Genomic DNA, 21,662 nt, shown 5'->3' with positions numbered 1-21,662 from the left:
AAGTTAAGATATGCATTCTTTAGGTTAATGTAAATATTAAATGCGGATAAATTTTAATTATACATTAAGTATTAAAGAAATATGGTATTATCGAATATCGTACCGAACCAAAATTTGATTTATCGATTACCGAATTACCGAACCGAAGTTTGAAAGTTTGGTATTTGGTATATACTTTGAATTACCGATTATCGAACCCGAATTTTAAAAATACCGAACGCCCAGCCCTATAAATAACCATAATATATTTTAAAATACTTATAATACATTTATATTGTATTCATAATTCACTTTTAATATATAACAGATTTATCATAATATTGTTATGTATTGCTATCAATAATAATAAATAAAAATTATGGCTAATGGGTTGTTCGAGGAACTAAGGGTAAATCCGTCAATAAAACTCCTTGTTGGATCAGTTCCACGTGTTTCAACCACTACCAGCCCTTGCTTCCTCACTGAGCTGCTTCTTCATCGACCAAAATTCTCCAATTTTAGCTATGATTTTTCCGGTGAGTTCTCTTTTGTTCGCTCATTTTGTGCTTTGGTAATCACGTTGTTTCTCCGATAGAAGCTAATAAGAATTGAATATTATTAACTCTTTAGGTTAAACTATTTGTATCCTATGTGTTTGATAAATTTCCTCAAAGAAATCAGTTTTTTCATTAAATATATAGATTTTGCATTTTTCAGAAAAACTTAAGTTTAGTTTGATTGGCATAATATAGCTTTGGCGAAAACTTAGCTGAAAGGTAGAGGAAACACAAACGTATATGTATGGTGCATTTACAACTTACCGAGACATGAACTTAGATATGAGGGTATGGAGGTTGCGGATTAGGGTAGAAGGTTACTAGGTAGTTGAGATTTGGATGTGTCGCTCGTAGTATTAGGATATGCATGTAGTCTTTGGTTTTGAGTTTCTGATTATCATTTGTGGGGTTTACTGTGTTTAGGTGATTGCACATTGTTGTTAATGTTACGGTTTCTTGCATATATATGCTCCTCACTACTTTGCTATTAGCTTTCATATTTTTCTTTTGATCACTGCTTTGATTTGCTTGAGTTCGAAAACAGCCTCTCTTACCTCATACAGGTAGTGGTAAGTTTGCGTTCACTCCACCCTCCCCAAACCTCACTTTGTGGGATTTCATTGTTTTTGTTGTTGTCATTGTTTTTGTTGTTGTGTTTACTTATTTTGACTAGTGATCAATTTCTTCCCTTTTCTTGGAAGTCCTTAATTCTTCTTGTCAAGGAATTGAATATAATGGGATCATCAAACATATTGTAATTATATTACTTGTTTCTTGATACGCTTGCATTTTAGCTTCTCCACATTTTTCATTGGGGAAAAATTAAAAAAGGGCAGCCCGGTGCACTAAAGCTCCCGCTATGCGCAGGGTTCGGAAAAGGGCCCGACCACAAGGGTCTATTGTACGCAACCTTACCTTGCATTTCTGCCAAAGGCTGTTTCCAAGGCTTGAACCTGTGACCTCCTGGTCACATGGCAGCAACTTTACCAGTTACTCCAAGGCTCATTTGGGGAAAAGTTAAAGTTTATATAAAAAACACATATCATATCCTTATTGATCTGGCGTATGCATTTGGTTTAAATAAATCTTTGTGCAGGATAGCAGTCCGTATGCGAAGATCTTAAGATACCTCACCCACATTAATAGTTGTATGGTAAGATCGAAGAGTCAACATGCTTAACTGAAGTATAACATTTACAAAACAAACTTTAAAGCTTATGATAGTTTTTGGTTGATAGCTAAGGCTAACCTAAGTTCAGAGTAATTCCTGTGATGAAAAAGACAAGTTTATAATTGGTTCATTTCGTATCAAATTTCATGTGCATTGCTCTGTTATGTATATCTGTGTGTGCTTTGTTGGGTTTACTCTTCGTTGTCACCTTCACTTCTTAATTTCATAGAAAGTATCTAAACAAGGAGTGTGGCATTGGAATTTGTCCTTTTTGCTACTTATTGTTTTACCTACGATCTATTACCATTTTTTTTCTATCTTTGAACCTTGACTCCCTATAATTATTAGGCCAAAGATTTGGTACTAAGAACCTTTGGATTATTAGTGCATCATTGAAGCTGAATCTTGTGTTTAGTTATCTTTTAATTGAAGTAACATATTCTGCTCCTCTAGCTTGTGATATATCCTGTATTTTTTCCTCTAATTTTAAAGTTCTATCTATGATGTGTAACGTATTAAAGTAGTAGTGCATTTTTGTAAATGTAGAATTAACTCAGCACAAACATTCAAAATGGATATTCGCTTGTCTTATGCATAACATCCACACATTGTCATTTAGTTGACTTGTGGGTTTAACAGGAGTAGAAGAACAAGGGGAAACGGTATTGAGTTCATTGATCAACAACAGCTAGCCAGGGAGAATGAATTCAGTAACAGTATCGGCGTCAGCATCCATTTCACTTTCACTTAGCATCTTGCCTCCTACTAGAAAAGTGTGGACTCAATTTCCCCCGGGAAAATGCAAAACCCTAAAAATGTGGAATTTTGACTGCAAGTGCAGGGCGCTGGGAGAAGGCTCTCAGTCACAGTCCCAGACGACCCAACCTACAATTTATCAAGGCGTTTATGGCCCTTGGACAATCGAAGACTCCGATATTCGAGAGGTAAAACCAGCTCCTCCCTACTGCACCGCACGCTTTATATATTAGTTTAACCTGGTGTTGTTCCATTTGAATTCGTTTCACAACACGAAGAAAAAGATTCTCCCTTCACGTTCATTAATTCTTTTCACTTTTGTCTTTGTTACTATGTTCCCTGCCTGAATGAATTTTGCTATATAAAAACAAATCTTTCTTCTAGAAACAATCAAGATACCTCACTTTCGATGATGCAAAGTTAATGTTATCAACTTTGCAGGTAATTTTGTATAGATCAGGATTAGTAACTGCAGCTGCATCATTCGTTCTTGCATCTTCTACGGCTTTGCTTCCCAATGATTCAGTTATGAGCAACTTGATTGAGAAAAACCTTGATTTATTTTATGCAATTGGATCATGTGGACTCGGCCTGTCATTATTTCTTATTCACATTTATGTGACTGAAATTAAACGTACTCTTCAAGCTTTATGGTTCCTGGGTGCTCTCGGATCATTGGCAGCATATTTTACCCTTGCTCAACCAGCTGGCACGAATCTAGTTCAATATGTTATCGAGAATCCAATAGCTGTTTGGTTTGTCGGGCCACTATTTGCAGCATTGACAGGGCTTGTGTTCAAGGAAGGTTAGGTTCCAGTTACATCTTCATAAACATGCAGTTACAAACCCAATTGACTTTGTTTATTATTTACTTATTGCTGTTCTTTTTTTTTTTTGCTCAAATCTTTCATGGTGAAATGCTAGAGAACTTTGAATCTGACATTGCAAATAAAAGATTGTATCCAATCCAAACCTGAAATTCAATGCGAGGACCGAATAAATAGAAATAATACTAGCATGCTATTATAGATTGTGCTTTTATTCTTTTCTTAAAATCTTCAATTAAATAGACATGCTATAATAAAAATACCAAATAATGTTAAGTTAAACTGAAAGGACTTCACAATACTGAATTGATGATCACTTAGAAGATTAGGATCTCTTACTTGAGGCAATTAACAAGGCCAATAGTTGAGGACGCAGAAAAGATATCAGAGAACAAACAACTTGGCATCCTTCTCTACAAGAAGCTTCTGAAATTGTATTGAACAGTAGGAAATCAACATTCTTCTTTGCTCTCAGCCCTACCATCTGAAAGAGCCAATCAAACCAAGGATGTCTGAATTGGATAATTGTTTACTTGATTCACGCATCCTCGAACAATATATGTAGTAAACAATTGGCAATCTTGAAGTGTTCTATGTCAATTTTTTTATCTCCACAATTTCTCCTACCACAGCACAGTATTGTTACTCATTTTAGGTACTGCATTTGCGGTGGAAAATATTAATTTATGTTTGCAAGTTGAGGTTTTGGAGATGTAACAAAATTTTATGCTGATTTTCAGAATAAAGGAACTTACTGATTGTCCCTTAGCTGTAGTTATCATGAGCAGTTATGATATATATAGTTCATATATAACAAATTATACTTCTTTTAACTTCCACTTTCTGTAAAACACACCGTTCATTTAAGGATCTCTGAGTTTATTTTTGTTATCTTGGATACAGGACTTTGCTATGGAAAGTTGGAAGCTGGTATTCTGACATTTGTCATCCCTTCCCTCCTACTTGGGCACCTGGTAACATTTGCAGCTATGCTGCTACCCCTAAAATTTCATTGTATACAGTATACAGAGATATTTAGTTATAAACTTGAAATATACTTTTCCAACCTTAGCAATTGAAACATCAATCCTTCATCAGTCGGAAATGACAACCTGAAGATCTTGAGATGCTCCAATCAAAACTTCTTTTTCCACTTTTTGCCAGTACTCAGATTGTTGGACTAGTCTTCAAAAGTTAACAAAACCATTGAAACTGTTAGAATTTCACTTCATAATTCTGTTTCGTTTCATATATATTATAACGATCTAACTAGACGATCTTCTGGATTGCAGACTGGTTTTATGGATGATGGAGTAAAGATTACCCTATTGAGCACATGGTTGGCACTGTTTGTGGTCTTTGCTGGGAGGAAGTTCACTCAGCCTATCAAGGTAACACCTCATCCATTTGCTTTGTTGTTGTGCTCTTTATCCCTATTTTTTCAAATTTGACAAAAGCAGCATATGTTTTTATCAATGTAGATCCCCCAGTGACAAGATCTAATCCTCTTTGCGGGTTTTGTATTTCAGGATGATATAGGAGACAAATCAGTATTCATATTCAACGAGCTGCCAGAGGAAGAAAAAGCTAGTCTGATTGAGAGACTTGAGCAGCAACAGTACACTAAAAAAGAGCCTTGATTAGGATGTTACACTTCCCTTATCCTTCACTCACAATATTACTTGTATAGTTGTCCACTTGTCATTCAGCTGAACTATTATCCTAAGTCCCTGATGCAGAAAGTAGTAGCTCAAAGGAAGGAAAATAAAGTGTATCAACTATGTATCAAAGAGTGATGAACCTAAAGCCATCGGCCCTCTCCTTACAGTCAAGTGGCTTTCAGCTCCTTTCCTTTACTACTAGGAAAGTAAGCAACTTCTATTAGCGTTGGACCTTGAGTCAAATTGATCGTATCGTCTTCAAGAGGCCCCTTTCACAGCTATTCAGGAGTTGCAAAGCCAAATATCATGACCACTAGGAGTGTTAATTTAGAAGCCAGTAGCATTAGTAGCTCTACAGATGGGAGGTCAAAATAGTCTCATTTGTTAAGTTTGTAAGTGTGAAGAAGAAAGAAGTGTATTTGGATTTAAATACAAGTCATCCTACCTTTTGTATATATATGTTATTGTAGAGGAAATATCTTAAGACTTATTATCTTTAATCTAGTGAATAAAATTAATAAGAAATACAACTTACAACTTCTTTAGGCAAATCTCATAGTTAGTTCTTTGAATAAATGAGTTTGGATTCATGATTTTCTTTAAGAAATGAGCTTAAGTTGTAAAATTCATTAGCTAATAAAAAATAAACAAAAAGTGATTCATTCCGGGAAAATATAAGACAGATCAATTTAATGGTTAATTAAAATAAATGACCTTTTATTTTCTTAAAAATTGTTTTTGTCCCCTTCTTTTCATGTTAGCAATATCTATTGGAATTATAGCTGAATTGGTTGAGTGATTTTGTAGGTTGAATGATTGAATGGTTTTTCTATTACAAAATAAAATTAAGTGTTTTTCTAAGATAATTATTATTAGTTGAATGATTATTGTGGTATAAAATAAAATTAAGTTATCTTTTGATACAAAATATTTATTTGGCCATAAATTTTGATGTTGAAACTTGAAAACTTGAGTTTATGAAGTTGTAATTTTTGTAACTTGAAATTGTATTTAAACATGTATTTTACTTTTTTTAAAAAAATTAAAATTTCCTAAGTGGAATCCAAAAATCCAAAAACTTGTCTAGGAACTTTGATTTCCTCTTTATTTTTTAAAGACAATTTTTTTTCAAAATATATGTTCAAATAAATATTTATATTAATTTTTACAATTTAATCCAAAATCTACAAGCAAGCTTAATTTAATTAAGTGACTATAAGAAATTAATCTTACAGTATTATTTTTTTTTTCATCACAAGACTTGGCCAAACAAAAACACATCGTGCCCAGAAGAAGAAGAAGCAAGAGAGAGCCTACCCAGTTAATGGGGAGATGGAGAGCCGCTAACTTTGTAGCTCGTATTTTTGCCAAATCTAGATCAATACCACTTACCCCTCAAAACCCATTTCACAAAATCTGCAATTTTTCATCAGTTTCAGTACCCAAAAGGATTCAATTCTTGAATTTCAGGTCATTCTCTGCCGCCCCAGCTATATATCCACAATATGTGGATGATTTTGAGTATAAACCCCATAAGATTGATAATACACACTCTTTGGAGTCTAATGATGATGAGGAAATCGGAAAAATTCCCGTCAAAGCTTACTTCCTTTGCACCAGGTATTGATTTGTGAATTTATTTGTTTGTTTTGTTTTGTATCTATGTCATGATTAAAAAGAGGGGTTTTTGAGAGGAGGGTATTTATTGTTCAGGTGTTTTTTTTGTTTTAATACCCCTGCATGATTTGCTGTTTTGGTATAATTAGTAAAGATTTCAGGTAGTGGTAGAGTAAATTGTGTGATTGGGGGTCTAGAATTATGGCCTTGGAACACTAGGTGGTTTCTTCCCATTATGTCCTAGCCTGTGTTACCTGGTATATGTTGATGGTGGGAGATTGTAGGTATACCATGGAATTAGTTGAGGTGTGTGCAAGCTAGCACGGACACCATGGTTGTCAAAAAAATAAATTATGGCCTTGGAATCATGGGCGGATCTATTTTATAAGCTATGGGTGTATACAATAGATTTGGTTTAGACTCTATATGTGTGTAACAACTGAATAAGTACAAATAATAGATTTGTGATTTATTTGTTTGTTTCGTTTTGTGTTTATATCATGCCTAAAAAGAGGGGGTTTCGAGAGGAGGGTGTTTGTAATTGGCGAATGAATCAAGAAACGTTATTTTTTTTAACACCCCTGCATGATTTGTTGTTTTGGTATAATTAGAAAAGATTTCAGGTATGTGATTGGAGGTCTAGAATCATGCCCTTGGAATCATGGGCATATCTAGTGAATAAGCCACGGGTGTATACAATAGCTTTGGTTGAGATAATGTATATGTGTAACAACGGAATAAGTATAAATAATAGATTTTGAATATAGTAAATTAGATGGGTTGTGGTATAGTTACGAATCCTAACCTATAAAGTTTAAATTTTGGATCCCCTTCGCTTGGAATGGTGTGTTCAAGCTTAAGGCTTGCTGGCCTAATTGCATTGGCGTTCCTGTTTTACAAATGACTGCAAAAGGCCACTTGATGATAGTTAGTGTCTTTAACGACTTAGGCACTTGTGAATGTGTAATGTTTTTTCCATATATCAATAGGGTGCATAGAACATCTTTCACATAGGGAAGTACTACCGTGCACTGGGCAAAAGACCTAAGATTTGATTTGGTTTATCAGTTAACGTCTGAGGCTCCGACAAATATTATTGCCAGTCCATTATTGAAGCCATAGTGTGTTTATTTGTTTTTTTTCTTTTGATAAGGCTGAAGTCAGAGCCTTTTTCTAAAAAAATCAAGAGTTTCTTTTGATATGTTAGGCATCACGATACAATTTTTGGACTTTTTGGACTCTCTAAGGCTATAGTGGAGGCATTGTAATTCTTCTTTTAATAATATTATCTCACCTTGTAAAAGAAGGGGAAAAATTCAAAGGTTGGTAAATCTGTAAATAATTGTTAACTTTTGTTACCCATAAAAAGATGTCCAGATTAAATGTCATATCACTCACGATCTATCATCCTAAAGTTTCATTTTGCACTTCGTATGTTTGGGGTTGCAACAATGACTCAATGAGTATTCAATTATATATTCACCCACATCAGGCATCCAAAAAGGTTAGCAAGAGCTTGGACTGCTCCATGTATTTTATTAAGATTTTAAGTTAGATGATCTGATCCTATTACACAAATCAAAACAAGCAGATGAGTGTCAGAGTCTCATCATCACCTATAAACCAAAAAAAGTTCCATGTATTTGGCCTAATAACAGGATCAAATCTGCAAGTGATGAGGTGTGTTGTACAACTAGTAGAAATATATAAAAATATGCCTACTCAACATCATTAGCTTTTAGTGCACAAGGGTGTTGAACTATATAATATCCCACATGGTGGGTATGAAGAGAGATAGAGGTAGGCCGAAGAAGTATTGGGCAGAGGTGATTAGACAGGACATGGATCACGTGCAGCTTACCAAGGACATGACCCTAGATAGGAGAATCTAGGAGGATATGGAGGTCGGGTAGAAGGTTAGTAGCTAATCGAGCGTTGTCTAGTTTCTCTTTTCAGCATTGTTATTATTATTCACCTATTATTTAGTTCTTCAATTTTGTTATTATATATTGTTTACTTTGCTTTGGTTACCGTATTATTTGTTGTTTCTACTAGTCACTTCTCATTTATTATTAGCATGGGTTCTTCATTATCTATTGTTGCTACTATTCTTTTCTACATTATTTTCAATCTACTATATTTCCTTTTCATACCTGATTTGATATGCTTTACTTGAGCCAAGAGTTTATCTGAAACAACCTATCTACCTCCACAAGGTAGGGGTAAGACTGCGTACACACTACCTTCAATCCCCACTTATGGGATTACATTGGATATGTTGTTGTTGTTGTTGTTAATGATACAATTCATTTATAGTAACTTACTGACAATTTTCTGCCGTGCTATTTCTTGGTCACAAAAAGATGGCCTTGTCGCTCGTCCTGTATATTAAGTTTTTGGGATTCACTACCTCTTTCACTATTTTCTATCAATGCCTTTTCTTCTTTATTTCATGCTTTCTCAGATTTATCATTTTGGCAGTATTGATTTGAAGCGCATGCAAGCTGAAATTCCAAGAGATGTTCTTCCGTCATCCTCCCGTTCACCCAATCATATTGCCCTCAGATTCTTCAATCTCCTACCAACAAATACTGTAAGAAGAAATTCTGTAGACCAAGCTATTTTGTTGTTATGGCCTGAAGTAATGAATTCATGTGTCTGTCACTCTATGATTAGAAGTGCATCTTTCAAGATTGTTTCAAACCCATATATATTTGCATGCACATGTATTGTGTCAAGAAACAATCATGTTATTGTGTCAGGTACTTTTGGTAGACTCCTATTGCTTTTATGGACAATAAAGAGCCTTGTCAGTCTGACTAACATGATAGTATAGTAGATGACTCGTCTTCATGAATCTCTCATTTGCTTTTCAACTTGATTAGAGAGAACATCTGTTTAATCTTGAATTTGAGAAGCAAACTCCATACATCAATCATGATAGAAGTAGGATATACTAATATCAATAGATGATTCTTAAGAGGAGAACCATTCAGTCCATGTAAATACCAAGAAACAGTTAGAATTCTTCAAACTTCAAATACAACCAAGGATTACATTCTATCTTTAAGTTCTTTCTTTTCAGCTAATTTATACTTTCCGAAAATGTTTACTCATTAATAAGCATGGGTTATGCTTTCACACGAAAACAAACAAATGACAACTATTCACTACCCTTAAATTGCATCAAGATTCCAAAGTCTACGTTCAAATCAATTCTTCATTCTGCTGCTCATTTGAAGCAACACTAAAGTAGAAAGCTATACAGCTTATATAGATACCTTCAAACAGTGGAAATGGTGGAAACTTTTTTTGTTTTGTATTTACAGCTTGTAGAGGTGTTATGTAAGCCTGCTGTAGGAGACCAATTAGTTCAGGGGGCACTTCAGTCAGCTGGCCTGACTTATTAAGACCATTAGGTGAGTTTGAAAAATTGTGAGTGTTCAGGTGCAACTCAAACTTTAATGATTGTGCAATAATGGCTACTACAACACATAAGAAATAAAAGGTGTCCGTCTTGCTCATATGTTTTGGTTAATGTGTCCGTCTTGCTCATATGTTTTGGTTAATCTTTTGCTCATTTATTTGATTTTTTTAAAAAAACGGTAACTTTTCATTTTATTTGAATTTTTTTTTTTAAAAAAAAAGAAGATGAAGACTAATGATTTGCCTGTTTAGTCTATGTTAACCCGTTTAATGCTTTTTGGTTGGCCAGTTGAGTTTAATATCCTTTTTAACCTCTTCACTGAACAGTTTGCAGTCTACATTTTCTTTTTCTTAGAAAAAGTATAACAGCTTGATGTCTTTGTTATTTTTAAACTATAAGTTCTTTTTGCTACGATACTTGTCTAATTTTCTCTCTTAGAGACATTTCTATGCACATAATTAATAACAGAAAGGATTATATTTTTTCTGGCTTCTGTTCTGTTCATTGGAGGTGAGTTTAATCAGGCATTGCCATGATGGCACCATTTATTTAGAGTAGTGCAGCATCATATATGAAACTCTTGTGCCTGAATGGACTATCAATGCACTGGGCCTTTTATCATAGTGTAACCTTTGTTTTCAGCTCCTTAGATTTGGAGGGGACACAAATGGTTGCAGTTATATGGTTGTATTCCAGTATGGTTCAGTTGTCCTGTTCAATGTGGAGGATGATGAAGCTGAGTGCTACTTGCAAATTGTGAGAAGATATGCATCTGGGTTGCTTCATGAGATGAAAAAAGATGGTTTGTTTTTATGTGAAATGGCATAATTTCGTCTACGTTCTTCTGCTATTGTTATCTTAGAGTAGTAGATATAATTTTTGATGATATATCATAATATATATGCACACACACACATACTTATATAGGAAAAGGTGGGAAAAAATGAAAAATAAGTCTGAGTTGACTAATTAAGCATGTGGAAGATCTTAATTTGTTTTATGTGTGTTAGACTAAGATAAATATGGTTGGTTTAGCAATTAACAATTTCGGCCAGCTAATTAAGGTCCATTATGTGATTCTGGGAACTATCTTGGACTGAAATGAATGAAAACCATATGATTCTTTGTGGTATATCAAGCAGTGCCTAACCCAAGAAGTTCGCTAAATAGTTTCGGGTCATTTTCTTCCACTCAGCACAGATACATGCCAAATGCTGCATCTTTACTGCTTACTTGTAATCTGCTCTTTTGAACATTCTTTCTACCGTCTACAACATTTCTCTTATTATGAAGGCCTCTTCACTTTCTATCAGATTATGCTGTAAAAGAGAAGCCATTGCTGGTTGAGGATATGCAGGGAGGTGCAGATCACATAGTTCTGAAAAATTTGGACACAGATAGTATTCGTATAATTAGCAGTGTGCTTGGCCAAAGTATTGCCCTTGATTACTTTGTCTCACAGGTAGATACTCCAGAACTTGTTTATGCTTGAACCAACTAATGGTAACTGTTTGAAAATCATACAACTCTTACTGTCACCATCTGGAAAAGCTGAGAAGCATGCTTCAATAAAAAAGAAAGCACAAAATTGCAATGATAAGTAGAAAGATACTGGCTAGTAAATCTAACTTCAGTGAAATTGGATGCTATCCTGCTTGTAGGTTGATGGTATGGTTGAAGAATTTGCTGGGATAAATCGTGAAATGGAGAAAACGGGCACTTTCACAATGAAAAGGAAGAAATTGTTCCAACTTGTGGGCAAGGCCAACTCAAATATAGCTGATGTAATTTTGAAAGTAGGTATCTTTGAAAGGTAAAGCTTTAAAAGTGCCTTTGTGTGCTTTCTCTATTCCTGAAAGTGGCTAAGTACTGCTCGACTTTCATTCTTGCTGTTAGTCAACATGTTATACTTCTTTCTTTCAGTTGTCAGATTTTGGTTGGAGCTTGAAGGATAAGAAATAGACCATCATGTCTCCATTAGTCTAAACCTGAAATGTCATCGGTTACACAAAATCTGCCTTCAAACCTGTATTTGTGGCAGTGAACTATCTGAACAGGGTCCTGATTCTTACATGTGCTGAACAAGTTCAATTGAAGCTTATTTTTTATTACAATTTCTTAACTTTCATTTGCATTGGGATTCTGTCTGTGGTAATCCATGTATACATAAGCTTGTAGCCACTCGACATCTCAACCCGTAGGAAAATTCATGTTCCAGCATTATTTGCAATCTCAGATATGTTTTTGGGGCTCTCAAAGACTTCTGCAAGAAGAAGCCAAACTTGCCTTTTGGGGATACTGGATTGCTTGCAATCTCACAATTGCTATGGGGTTTCCAACCCAGCAAGCTTCGTAGCTTTTTAAGGGTTCTTTCTTCTGGTTTGACGTGCTTGTTTAAAAGACAAATTTCCCCAAAAAGTTGAAGATGGATTTTTAGAGGAGATTTTTAAGTTCTCTAACCGCTTAAGCTTTTAGATGAGATGGTCATACTTAACACATACTCACGTGAAAGATTAACTGTGTTTTTCACTCGTTTTCTTTCTAAAATCAACTATCGCTTCACATTTGATTGTCTTTGTAGTTTCTTTTATTTGATGGGCTTACACTTGAATACAAGGTCAACGTTTACATATTACTATGGTTAATGAAGGTAAGCGAGTGAAAGTGGCTCCTTGACATGAATTTTCGGTCAAGGGGTAGGGCGTTGGAAATAGAAATTAAGGGGTTAAGTGCCTGCAAGTTACAGGTTTTGAATGTCTTTTTTTTTCTTGTACATAAGTTCTTGTATGCCTTGATGATGTACTTATAGAGTAACCAAATGTTCACACCTTCAGAAATTTGTGTATTATAAGATAGTAGAGCTACCTGTTACTTTTAAGTATTGAGTTGGTGTATTAAGGTTGTTGTCACTGGTGATCTTTCTAGATATCTTACCTTGTTTTGCAACTCATTTTTAAGGTCTGAAATTGCTTGGAGAGATGCAAAATATGCTCAGATACTCGAGTACCTTCGAGAGGAATACGAGGTCTCACAACGTTTTGGGAACCTCAACTTCAAACTAAAGTTTGTCGAGGTATTGATCTCCTTTGTTTGACCTAAGTTGCTTTATCTTTTTTGTAGATTCTCTTAAATTTTTGTTGCTTCCTAATGTCAGGGAGAACAAATTTGTGTTAACATGACTTGTCTATAAATGTGACTGCTCAACGGAATAAGAAGTAATGAAAAAGGGTAGGAAATAACCAACTTTAGGTGTTATGACATGCACGCGGCTGTGCACTAACACATATTTATGTTGATACACCGGATAGGTTTCAGTTCCTTTAAAAAGGAATAATAATATATCAAATCGACTTTGGGTAGGTTCATGAATCATGACTGTAGACGATCTTCTTCTGTCTCGTTACTAATTTGTACTCTTACAAGATATTTGTTTCAACTCTCATTCACTGACTACAGTTGTGAATGTATATTATAAGCAAGTTCTATGTATTTCATAACATTATGTGCAATTGCATTTATACAATCTCTTTAAGTACACTTCAATACTATTTCTGAACGAAATTTTCCTTGTTGCAGCATAACATTCACTTTCTTCAGGAAGTTCTTCAAAACAGAAAATCAGATCTGCTGGAATGGTGCATCATCGTTTTGTTGGTTGTTGAGAACGCGGTATGTATATATGAGATTATCCGGGAGTCCACTGCAATCCCGATGTGAACAAGGTCACGACGGGGCAATAAAGAGTGGCAATGAAACATGGTAGGATCAACTTAGCGGATGCCAAAAGAAACCACATTTCTGGGCATTCATATTGCAGTTCTATTATTTATACATCCATATGACATCATAGTGAATTAGTGATGATCTATTCTTTTTTGTTGCAAAATTATACTTGACCACATTAGACAAGATTTTTTTATAACTGAGAAATCTCTTAAAAGAGTACCAATTCAATTGATTAAGCTGCTCCTTTAACTCAACACTTGATTATTATTTATTATTTTTGGGGGGAATTTAGTTAAGCTTTGGTCTTTTCTGTTTACTATTTTATTTTTTTTATTTTTGTTGAGAATTTCCTGAATGGCCTAATAATGATAATTAGTTCTACACTTTGAACATATACTTAAAAGCACGATAATACCACCATATCCTAAAACATATGAAAAAATCAAGGCTAAAGAATTAGGAGTCGTTTGGTACATGAGATATAGATAATAATCCAAGATAGAATTAGAGATCAACTTTATATCATGTTTGGTTATGTGTATTAATAAATCCCCAGGTCATTTTATCTCATCATTTGTACTAAAATGACAAGATTACTATCACATATAGAAGGTGGGATATCCTTTTCTATCTCATCCAGCATACGCACCTTAGTTTAAGGTTCTTCAGTAATAAACCAAACACTATTTGTTAAGAGAATAAAGAACATCTCAAGATTGATTCACTCACCAACTCAACTCAATTAGGTGAATAATTTTCTTCAAATAGTAGCCATAATAAATAGCATCTCAAAAAAATTCCAGAAAAAAAAAAGGTAGATGTCTAGCCATCCAACTATTGTTACAATCTAGCTGAGTATGCTAAATTGCTAAACACCATTTTGCATGAATTGTGGTCGGGCCCTTCCCTGGACCCTGCGCATAGCGGGAGCTTAAGTGCACCGGGTTGCCCTCATACTTGTTTCCTGAAGTGTTCATCGGAACGATTTTGCTACAAGAAAACCATCAAAACATAGCCTACTCGAAAATCTTTTTGATTGTTGAGGACTTGTTCTAGTATGAATAATCGGACTCTCAAAACTCTTTTACTCTAACTGCATCGCGAGGAATGTCATAAGCTTCCCTTGGCCTCGATTTCTTTACACCAGCAGTAAACCAAATCTTCTCTGACCTGTGGCCTTCGACGGATACATTTGTGACTTTCACCCATACTAAGACTTTAGTCTTCATTCCTTCTATGCCAATAAGCTTGTCTCTTAGTAAAATGCATTTCACCCTAGTAGCATATCTAATCAGAGAGCCGTCCTTGAAGGTTATCTCGCATGGGGAGGGAAGGTAAACGGTCAGCTTTGTTTTTGACTCGTCTAATTCATAACTCGTTATGTTCTGGGGGAAAAGACCTGGTGGGAGATTGTGTTCTCGAAGAAGATCTGTCAAGCTCTTCATAGGCGTTCCTGATCAGGAAAAAAGATTTGTTTTCTCAGAATTCATTGTGCGGTTCACATGTGTTAAACGACACCTACAATGTACTTGACCAAACAAATAATACTCAAAGAAGTGACTACGAGACTGTAAAATGAATATGCACCTTTTAGTTTGTTAAAGATCCATTTTGCCTTCTCTTCAACAGTATTTGAAATGCTCTGCAACAACAAATTAATCATTGAGTTAAGCCAGATTAAAGTTTTGTATTCAGTATTTGGAAAATCAGATGATAGTACAATCTCCTTCGATGAGATAAACAGGACAGCTAATTGATGGCCGATAAACAAGCTGCAATCCAGCAAACAACCAAGTATATTTGATTCTAGTTTTAGCATGTAAAAATGCACAGATTTTTTCTTTCAAATTCAATGTTATGATGGATATGAAAGGACAAAGATCACCTACAAAGTGAAGTCTCATCACATTTCATCTAAGCTGGTGCCTAATGAAACAACATACCCAGTGTAATCCCACAAGTGAGGTCTGGACAAGGTAGGATGTACGCAGACATTACCCCTACCTTTTGTGGTAGAGAGGCTGTTTCCATTAGCTGGTAGTCTAATGCTACCTTTTGTGGTAGAGAGGCTGTTTCCATTAGCTGGTAGTCTAATGCAAGGCGCATATATTTGAGACCTAAAGAGATTGTTGGTCTTTCATGTTTACCATTTAACTAGTAGACAACCACCACTCAAGAATCAAAGATATGCAACAACCAATGCCTGACATAAAGAACCCTAGATAGTCAAATTTCAAATAACTTGCAAAAAAAAATGAAAACTTCAAGCAACTTGTGGTTTACATGATATCAGAGCCAGGTCAATTCCTGTTTGGGTTCCTGATTGAGCTCGACTCAATCCCAAAAAACTAACTCATGAAGCCATGATTGTCCAAGTTAATATTAACAAACCACCAGTCCATTCTCCAACCAATGTGAGACTATAAGTTTTCAAAAAATGAAAACTTCAAGCAACTTGTAGTTTACATGATATCAGAGCCAGGTCGATTCCTGTTTGGGCTCCTGATTGAGCTTGACTCAACCCAAAAACTGACTCATGAGGCAATGATTGCCCAAGTTCATACAGACAAGCCACCAGTCCATTCTCTGAACCGATGTGAGACTCTAACCAACCCTAACATGATTCAACTAATATATACAGTTTATGCATCTTTGGAGCAAGAATTAAATGTCCAATTAGAAAAATGAGCAAAAGGGGTTTACTGGATACAATTAAAAAAGACAAAAACTAAATTAACAATACCCCAAATGAAGAGACAACAAGCAAAATGAAGAAAAAATGAAATCTTGATCAGGAAAAAAGAGAAATTTTGGGAAATATACATTTATGTCTTGAGAGATGTTGTTGAATTCTGCCTTAGCTTTCTTGGTAAGCCAAAAGCTTCCAACTTTGATGCTCCCAACTTTAGTTAAAGCTTTCTCCATTCTTCTTTCTTCTTCACCCCCACAAAAACCCTCTTCTTTCTCCTTCAACAGAGCTATATAGCTTCAGAGGTGTATACTAAAAAGAGTGTGAATAAGACAAATAAAATGTGGTGGTGTGCAGCTGTATTTGAAATTGCTCTTTACTTTACCCAATAAAGTACTTAAGTAAAGAAATAAAAATTGGCATACCAACCCCTTGAAGTTTTAGAGTCAACACTTTAACCCTCTCAGCTATTACTCCAACTGCTTGACCCGCCACTTGATTATCTAGAAGGGAGAAAATCACTCATGGAGAAGTTAATAGAACATTGTGAAGAAATATTAAAAATTCTTAGAATATTCTAGATATATAGAGAATTCTAAAAAACGGACTAATTTATAAATATGAAAAGACTTATATGATAATTTTTATTTGCACTTAAGCTCTTAGAGAGTAATATAAATAGGAAGGGTCATTCATTTGTACATCCATCAAACAATTCAAAATCAACATACAAGTCTTCTTAAAAAGTTTTGATTTTTCTTCAATGTAGCGTTTCCTTAACAATGTAAGCTTGAAAAGGCTTATTTGAGCTTATAAGATTGTGAACGGGTCGTGAATAAGTTGTCTAGTGCCGCACGAAAGTCTTAATCAAAGCCTAAATCCGTGACACTGGACACACTTTATTAAGAAATAAGGAGTATTTTTACAAACTTATTCCTAATCAAATTTTATCTCTTTTCAAGTTGACATTGGTTAATCAATGATTTCTTTTATAAAAGATTAGAAGGTTTTAGTTGGAAAATTTTAGGACTTTAGGCCCTTCATTAACAATTTTTATATTAATTAAATTATTATTATTATTACTATCTATTTGATAATATATGATATTTGAATCGCATATTTAACTAACTATTTTACGAAATATTAGAATACCAAAACAAAAGTATCGAAAATTTCAATTTTGAATTGGTAATTCAATATTTATGAAAGTATATGCGCACACCCTTAATTAATTAAAGATTAAAGTGACTAAAGCCATACAAAAATGTTGATCAAATTATAAGATATTTTCCTTTTCATTTCTTTTTGTTCTCCTTTTACCTTTTATGGTTTTAAGTCAGCAAAATCTGAAAAGAAACTCTAAAGAATATGATTTTAAGATGAAATTAAATAAAAGTAAGAGAAAAAGGGAAATGTTTTTTTTTTTTCAAAAAAAATCAATTTCTTTCATAAAAAGAGTAGATGCATGTTATAGAATATTATCTACTTTTTTTCAAAAAGCACAAAGCACTAACAAGAGCATCTATGCTTCACTTATCTTTTACATTATTTTCTCACCTATAAATATTTAGAGAAAAGACATAAAAATATATCTAAATGACGAAATTGTCAACTATATATCTAAGCGTTCTATGATTATCTTTTCTTATTATTTACTCTCTTTACTAATTATTTGACATAAAAAAACGCAATACGTGCAAACATACGCTTATTCAAGATTAAGTAGGCATTTGAATATGCGATATCATTTTGTGATTTGATGAAATTATGATTTGGACATGCGATTTCATCTCAAGATTTCAATTTATGCGATGAAATCTTCAATTCTCCAAAAAACTTGATTTGAAAATTTCATATCATTATTTCACTTTTTCAAATACAAAATTGACCTGCAAATTTATATTTTTAGAAAAAAACACTATCTTATATCTACATAATTATTGAAAGAATTCCAAAAGAGTGATAAAATATTCACGGAATATAAACATGATGATATAGTGACTAATGATATCAAGCAACAACTAGCTTATATTAAAAAGTAATACACTATAACTTATGTTCAATTTTTATTTTTTTTTATTGAACTAAAGTTCGATCAATGAATGTTGTATTTTAAAAAAGAAAAAAATTGTGATTGTGTATTATATTTTTGTTATGAACTTTTACTTAATTGGTAATATTTTATAAAGAATTGGAACAATTTTGATAGTTTTCATAATTTATGGGGGTTTATATTTATGAATAAAGACATAATTTAATAATTCAACTACATGTGCAAATAAAATTTTAATTTTTTTTAATTTTATTTCATATCATAATTTCATCTTACATGCCGAAACAGCCACATAAGAAAAGGGATCTTCAAAAAAGGAATGTATTTTGAAAATATGCAAGAAGTACATTAGATGCATAACTTAAAAGCATGCGTTTATTATACACGCTACACTTAAACTTATTTTTTTTATCAGCTAATTAGTAAAAAAAGCTAAATAATACCAAAAATAAATAAATTTAATAGGGTCATATAATTCTCAAATAGTTTATTAGATATATAAGTAACAATTTCACTCCTAATTTAATACTAACTATTTTGAACATACCACGATAAATGAAAGACTATTTTTTATCATATTCTGGTTCAAAAGTCAAGTCTTGTGTTCTAAGAATAGAAAATGAAATAAACTAATATTGGTTAAAAGTCCCATTTAAAATTCAAGGAGAATATCATTAGCCTTAGTTTGTTTGGATGGTTGTTAGTTGTTATTTTATTGTATTGTACGAGCCGGAGTGTTGGCCAATCAAAAAACTTCATGTTCAAAAGATGAAAGTCGCGGAAATGCGAATGCTGCGGTGGATGTGTGGGCACACTAGGATGGATAGAATTAGGAATGAAGATATCCGAGACAAGGTGGGAGTGCACCGGTGGAGGACAAGATGCGGGAAGCGAGACTGAGATGGTTTGGGCATGTGAAGAGGAGAGACACAGATGCTCCAGTGGGGAGGTGCGAGAGGTTGGCTATGGACGGTTTCAGGAGGGGCAAAGGGAGGCCGAAGAAGTATTGGGAAGAGGTGATTAGACATGATATGACACAGTTGCAGCTCACCGAGGACATGACCTTAGATAGGAGGTTGTGGAGGACTCAGATTAAGATAGTAGGCTAGGTGGCTTATCTTTTCGCCATAGTAGTCATAGTTTTGCTCATTTGTTTATTAACATTTGATTTCTGCATTTGATTACTGCTTGCATTTGTTGGTCTGGTATACTTTAGTATCCTATTTATCTATAGTAGTTAATGCTTCTCTCCTTCCAGTCTGTCCTACCCTGACTTTCTCGCTCTCATTATTCATATTTTTATATTGTTTTCGATATGCTTGGTTCTATCTGACCTTTGTCTTGTTTCCTTGTTTTTCCTCTCTTGTTCTTCTCTCTTAAGCCGAGGGTCTTTCGGAAACAGCCGTCCTACCTTTCTAGGTGGGGATTAGGTCTGCGTACACTCTACCCTCCCCAAACCCCACATGATAAAATTATACTGGGTTTGTTGTTGTTGTTGTGTTGTTCGTTAAATATAATATTTATTTTAATTATTATTTAAATTTTATTATATTATATTTGAAGTGGTTGTCATATAATGACGAGAAGTCCTAATTATCTTATTTTTTTAATCCTAACATTTTATAATTGTTCTATCATGCACCTCATTTTTTCAGTAAATTTGTATTTTAAATTGTTAATATGTGATATTATATAAAGATAAAAATAATACATAATTTTTTAAAATATTATAATTATTAAAACAATATAATATAATATAACATAAGATACAACCATCCAAACAATGTGGTCCTCCACAGCAACAATGCATGTGATGGGAGAAGTCACCATCCACAAATCAAACACCAAATTTATGAGGTAGAATCAGCAATAAAAACATAGTTCTTTTCTATTGAATACATAGGCGATCCTTTAAATTTGTTCGGAATTTTTCATTTAGACACTTTAATTAAATTTGTGATTTATTAAATACTTAGGGTTCATTTGAACATTAATATAAAATTATGATTTAAAATTAAAGTTATGTTAGCACATGTCATTTAAATTTTTAAGTTGTATTTTTTCTCACAAACATGAAAACATCATAAGTTCTGAAAACTATCAAAAAAATTTACTTCTTGTACAATCTTATAGAATAAGCAAATCATAGTTCATAAACAAGATATTGAAATATACTAAAACACCGCAATAATAAATTATATTACTTCATGTTCCTTTTATAAATAAATATTTGCGACTACAATCTTCCAGGTACACGTAAATTTATAAAGATTAACTAGTCAACAATAAATAATAATAACTAATTATACTTTAATATGATTCTTTCATATAATACGATCAATCTCTTCATGCCGAGCATGAGTTTTCTTTTATAAAATTTAAGATGTATGAATCTCTTCTTACAAAATATAACTTATAGATTAAATTTTATATTTTGATTTTTGAAATGATGAATGATGATAATAGTAGTTTGATATTAAGTATACCCTTTGTTCCAATTTATTAACTTACTTTCCATTTTAGTCGGTTCCCAAAAGAATGACATATTCTTTATTTAGTAATAATTTAATTTTTAAAATATTTATTTTATCCTTAGTGAAATGATGTATAGCCACACAAACATGCATGACTTATTTTAGATTACAAATTTTAAAAGTTTTTTTTTCTTAAAATAAAACTGAAAAAGTATTTACTACATACTTATATTACAATCTTGTTTATGAATTATGATTTGATTATTTAGTAAGATTGTATAAAATACGAAAAATTACATTATAATTTATGAGATTTTCATATTTATGAGTAAAAGTATAACTTAAAGAAAATCTAAATTACATGTCTAAACAAAATATCAACTTCATATCAAACCATGATTTTATATCGCATGTACAAACGAACCCTTAAAAACTACATACTTCTAGCTAATGCACCTTTTCTACAAGCTATATAATATTTATGTTGCTTCTTCAAAAATGACAATGAAATAAACTCATATTACTCAGCTAGTAGTGAAGCCAAATTTTTTATCAAGAAGATTTAAAATATGAAGAAGTTAAGAAATTAAAAAAAATTCAATATTTACTCCACATATATTAAAATATATTTTTATATATGTAATTTTTTATTGAAGGAGATTCGAATTGTGATAGATATGAGTGGTTGTAAAGAAGAGGAAATAGCATTCTTAAGTGGAATGTAG

General features: G+C 33.3%; 3 protein-coding genes across 4 annotated transcripts; 2 read left to right on the top strand and 1 right to left on the bottom strand.

Annotated features, from left to right (window-relative positions):
• The first annotated feature begins 402 nt into the window (after positions 1-402).
• On the top strand, positions 403-5,427 carry LOC129880122 (uncharacterized). Of its 2 annotated transcripts, none has more exons than XM_055954007.1 (6): positions 403-515; positions 2,347-2,651; positions 2,905-3,268; positions 4,194-4,264; positions 4,583-4,681; positions 4,820-5,427. In XM_055954007.1, the coding sequence occupies exons 2-6, from the start codon at positions 2,409-2,411 to the stop codon at positions 4,928-4,930; spliced, it is 888 nt and encodes a 295-aa protein (XP_055809982.1). In that variant the 5' UTR covers positions 403-515; positions 2,347-2,408; the 3' UTR covers positions 4,931-5,427. The 2 variants fall into 2 exon arrangements, with proteins under 2 accessions (XP_055809982.1, XP_055809983.1); XM_055954008.1 differs by lacking the exon at positions 403-515 and adding an exon at positions 1,493-1,689.
• A 770-nt stretch (positions 5,428-6,197) lies between these two features.
• On the top strand, positions 6,198-13,975 carry LOC129880121 (protein RETARDED ROOT GROWTH, mitochondrial). The gene is made up of 7 exons (XM_055954006.1): positions 6,198-6,571; positions 9,050-9,161; positions 10,638-10,797; positions 11,309-11,457; positions 11,657-11,808; positions 12,954-13,068; positions 13,572-13,975. Exons 1-7 carry the CDS (start codon positions 6,276-6,278, stop codon positions 13,710-13,712), a joined length of 1,125 nt encoding a protein of 374 aa, XP_055809981.1. The 5' UTR covers positions 6,198-6,275; the 3' UTR covers positions 13,713-13,975.
• Positions 13,976-14,441: 466 nt separating this feature from the next.
• Positions 14,442-16,765, bottom strand: LOC129880119 (uncharacterized protein At5g01610). Its single transcript, XM_055954005.1, has 3 exons — positions 16,545-16,765; positions 15,309-15,363; positions 14,442-15,174 (listed from the first exon to the last, which is right to left on the bottom strand). Exons 1-3 carry the CDS (start codon positions 16,644-16,646, stop codon positions 14,795-14,797), a joined length of 537 nt encoding a protein of 178 aa, XP_055809980.1. The 5' UTR covers positions 16,647-16,765; the 3' UTR covers positions 14,442-14,794.
• Between the last annotated feature and the right edge of the window lie 4,897 nt (positions 16,766-21,662).

This window comes from Solanum dulcamara, chromosome 2 (genome assembly GCF_947179165.1).
Source record: "Solanum dulcamara chromosome 2, daSolDulc1.2, whole genome shotgun sequence".
Classification (NCBI taxonomy): domain Eukaryota; kingdom Viridiplantae; phylum Streptophyta; class Magnoliopsida; order Solanales; family Solanaceae; genus Solanum; species Solanum dulcamara.
The sequence above is the reverse complement of the archived record's forward strand: the minus strand, read 5'-3'. Positions and strand labels throughout refer to the sequence as shown.

What these genes read in the sequence shown, in the direction of transcription:
- LOC129880122 (XM_055954007.1), top strand. Translation starts at nt 2,409, where the DNA reads ATGAATTCAGTAACAGTATCGGCGTCAGCATCCATTTCACTTTCACTT. An exon ending in CCCTCCTACTTGGGCACCTG is followed by an intron (nt 4,265 to 4,582) that starts GTAACATTTGCA and finishes TCTGGATTGCAG; the next exon opens with ACTGGTTTTATGGATGATGG. An exon ending in AGTTCACTCAGCCTATCAAG is followed by an intron (nt 4,682 to 4,819) that starts GTAACACCTCAT and finishes TTTGTATTTCAG; the next exon opens with GATGATATAGGAGACAAATC.
- LOC129880119 (XM_055954005.1), bottom strand. Translation starts at nt 16,646, where the DNA reads ATGGAGAAAGCTTTAACTAAAGTTGGGAGCATCAAAGTTGGAAGCTTT. An exon ending in ACATCTCTCAAGACATAAAT is followed by an intron (nt 15,364 to 16,544) that starts GTATATTTCCCA and finishes TTGTTGTTGCAG; the next exon opens with AGCATTTCAAATACTGTTGA. An exon ending in GATCTTTAACAAACTAAAAG is followed by an intron (nt 15,175 to 15,308) that starts GTGCATATTCAT and finishes TTTCCTGATCAG; the next exon opens with GAACGCCTATGAAGAGCTTG.
- LOC129880121 (XM_055954006.1), top strand. Translation starts at nt 6,276, where the DNA reads ATGGGGAGATGGAGAGCCGCTAACTTTGTAGCTCGTATTTTTGCCAAA. An exon ending in GCTTACTTCCTTTGCACCAG is followed by an intron (nt 6,572 to 9,049) that starts GTATTGATTTGT and finishes TCATTTTGGCAG; the next exon opens with TATTGATTTGAAGCGCATGC. An exon ending in ATCTCCTACCAACAAATACT is followed by an intron (nt 9,162 to 10,637) that starts GTAAGAAGAAAT and finishes CTTTGTTTTCAG; the next exon opens with CTCCTTAGATTTGGAGGGGA.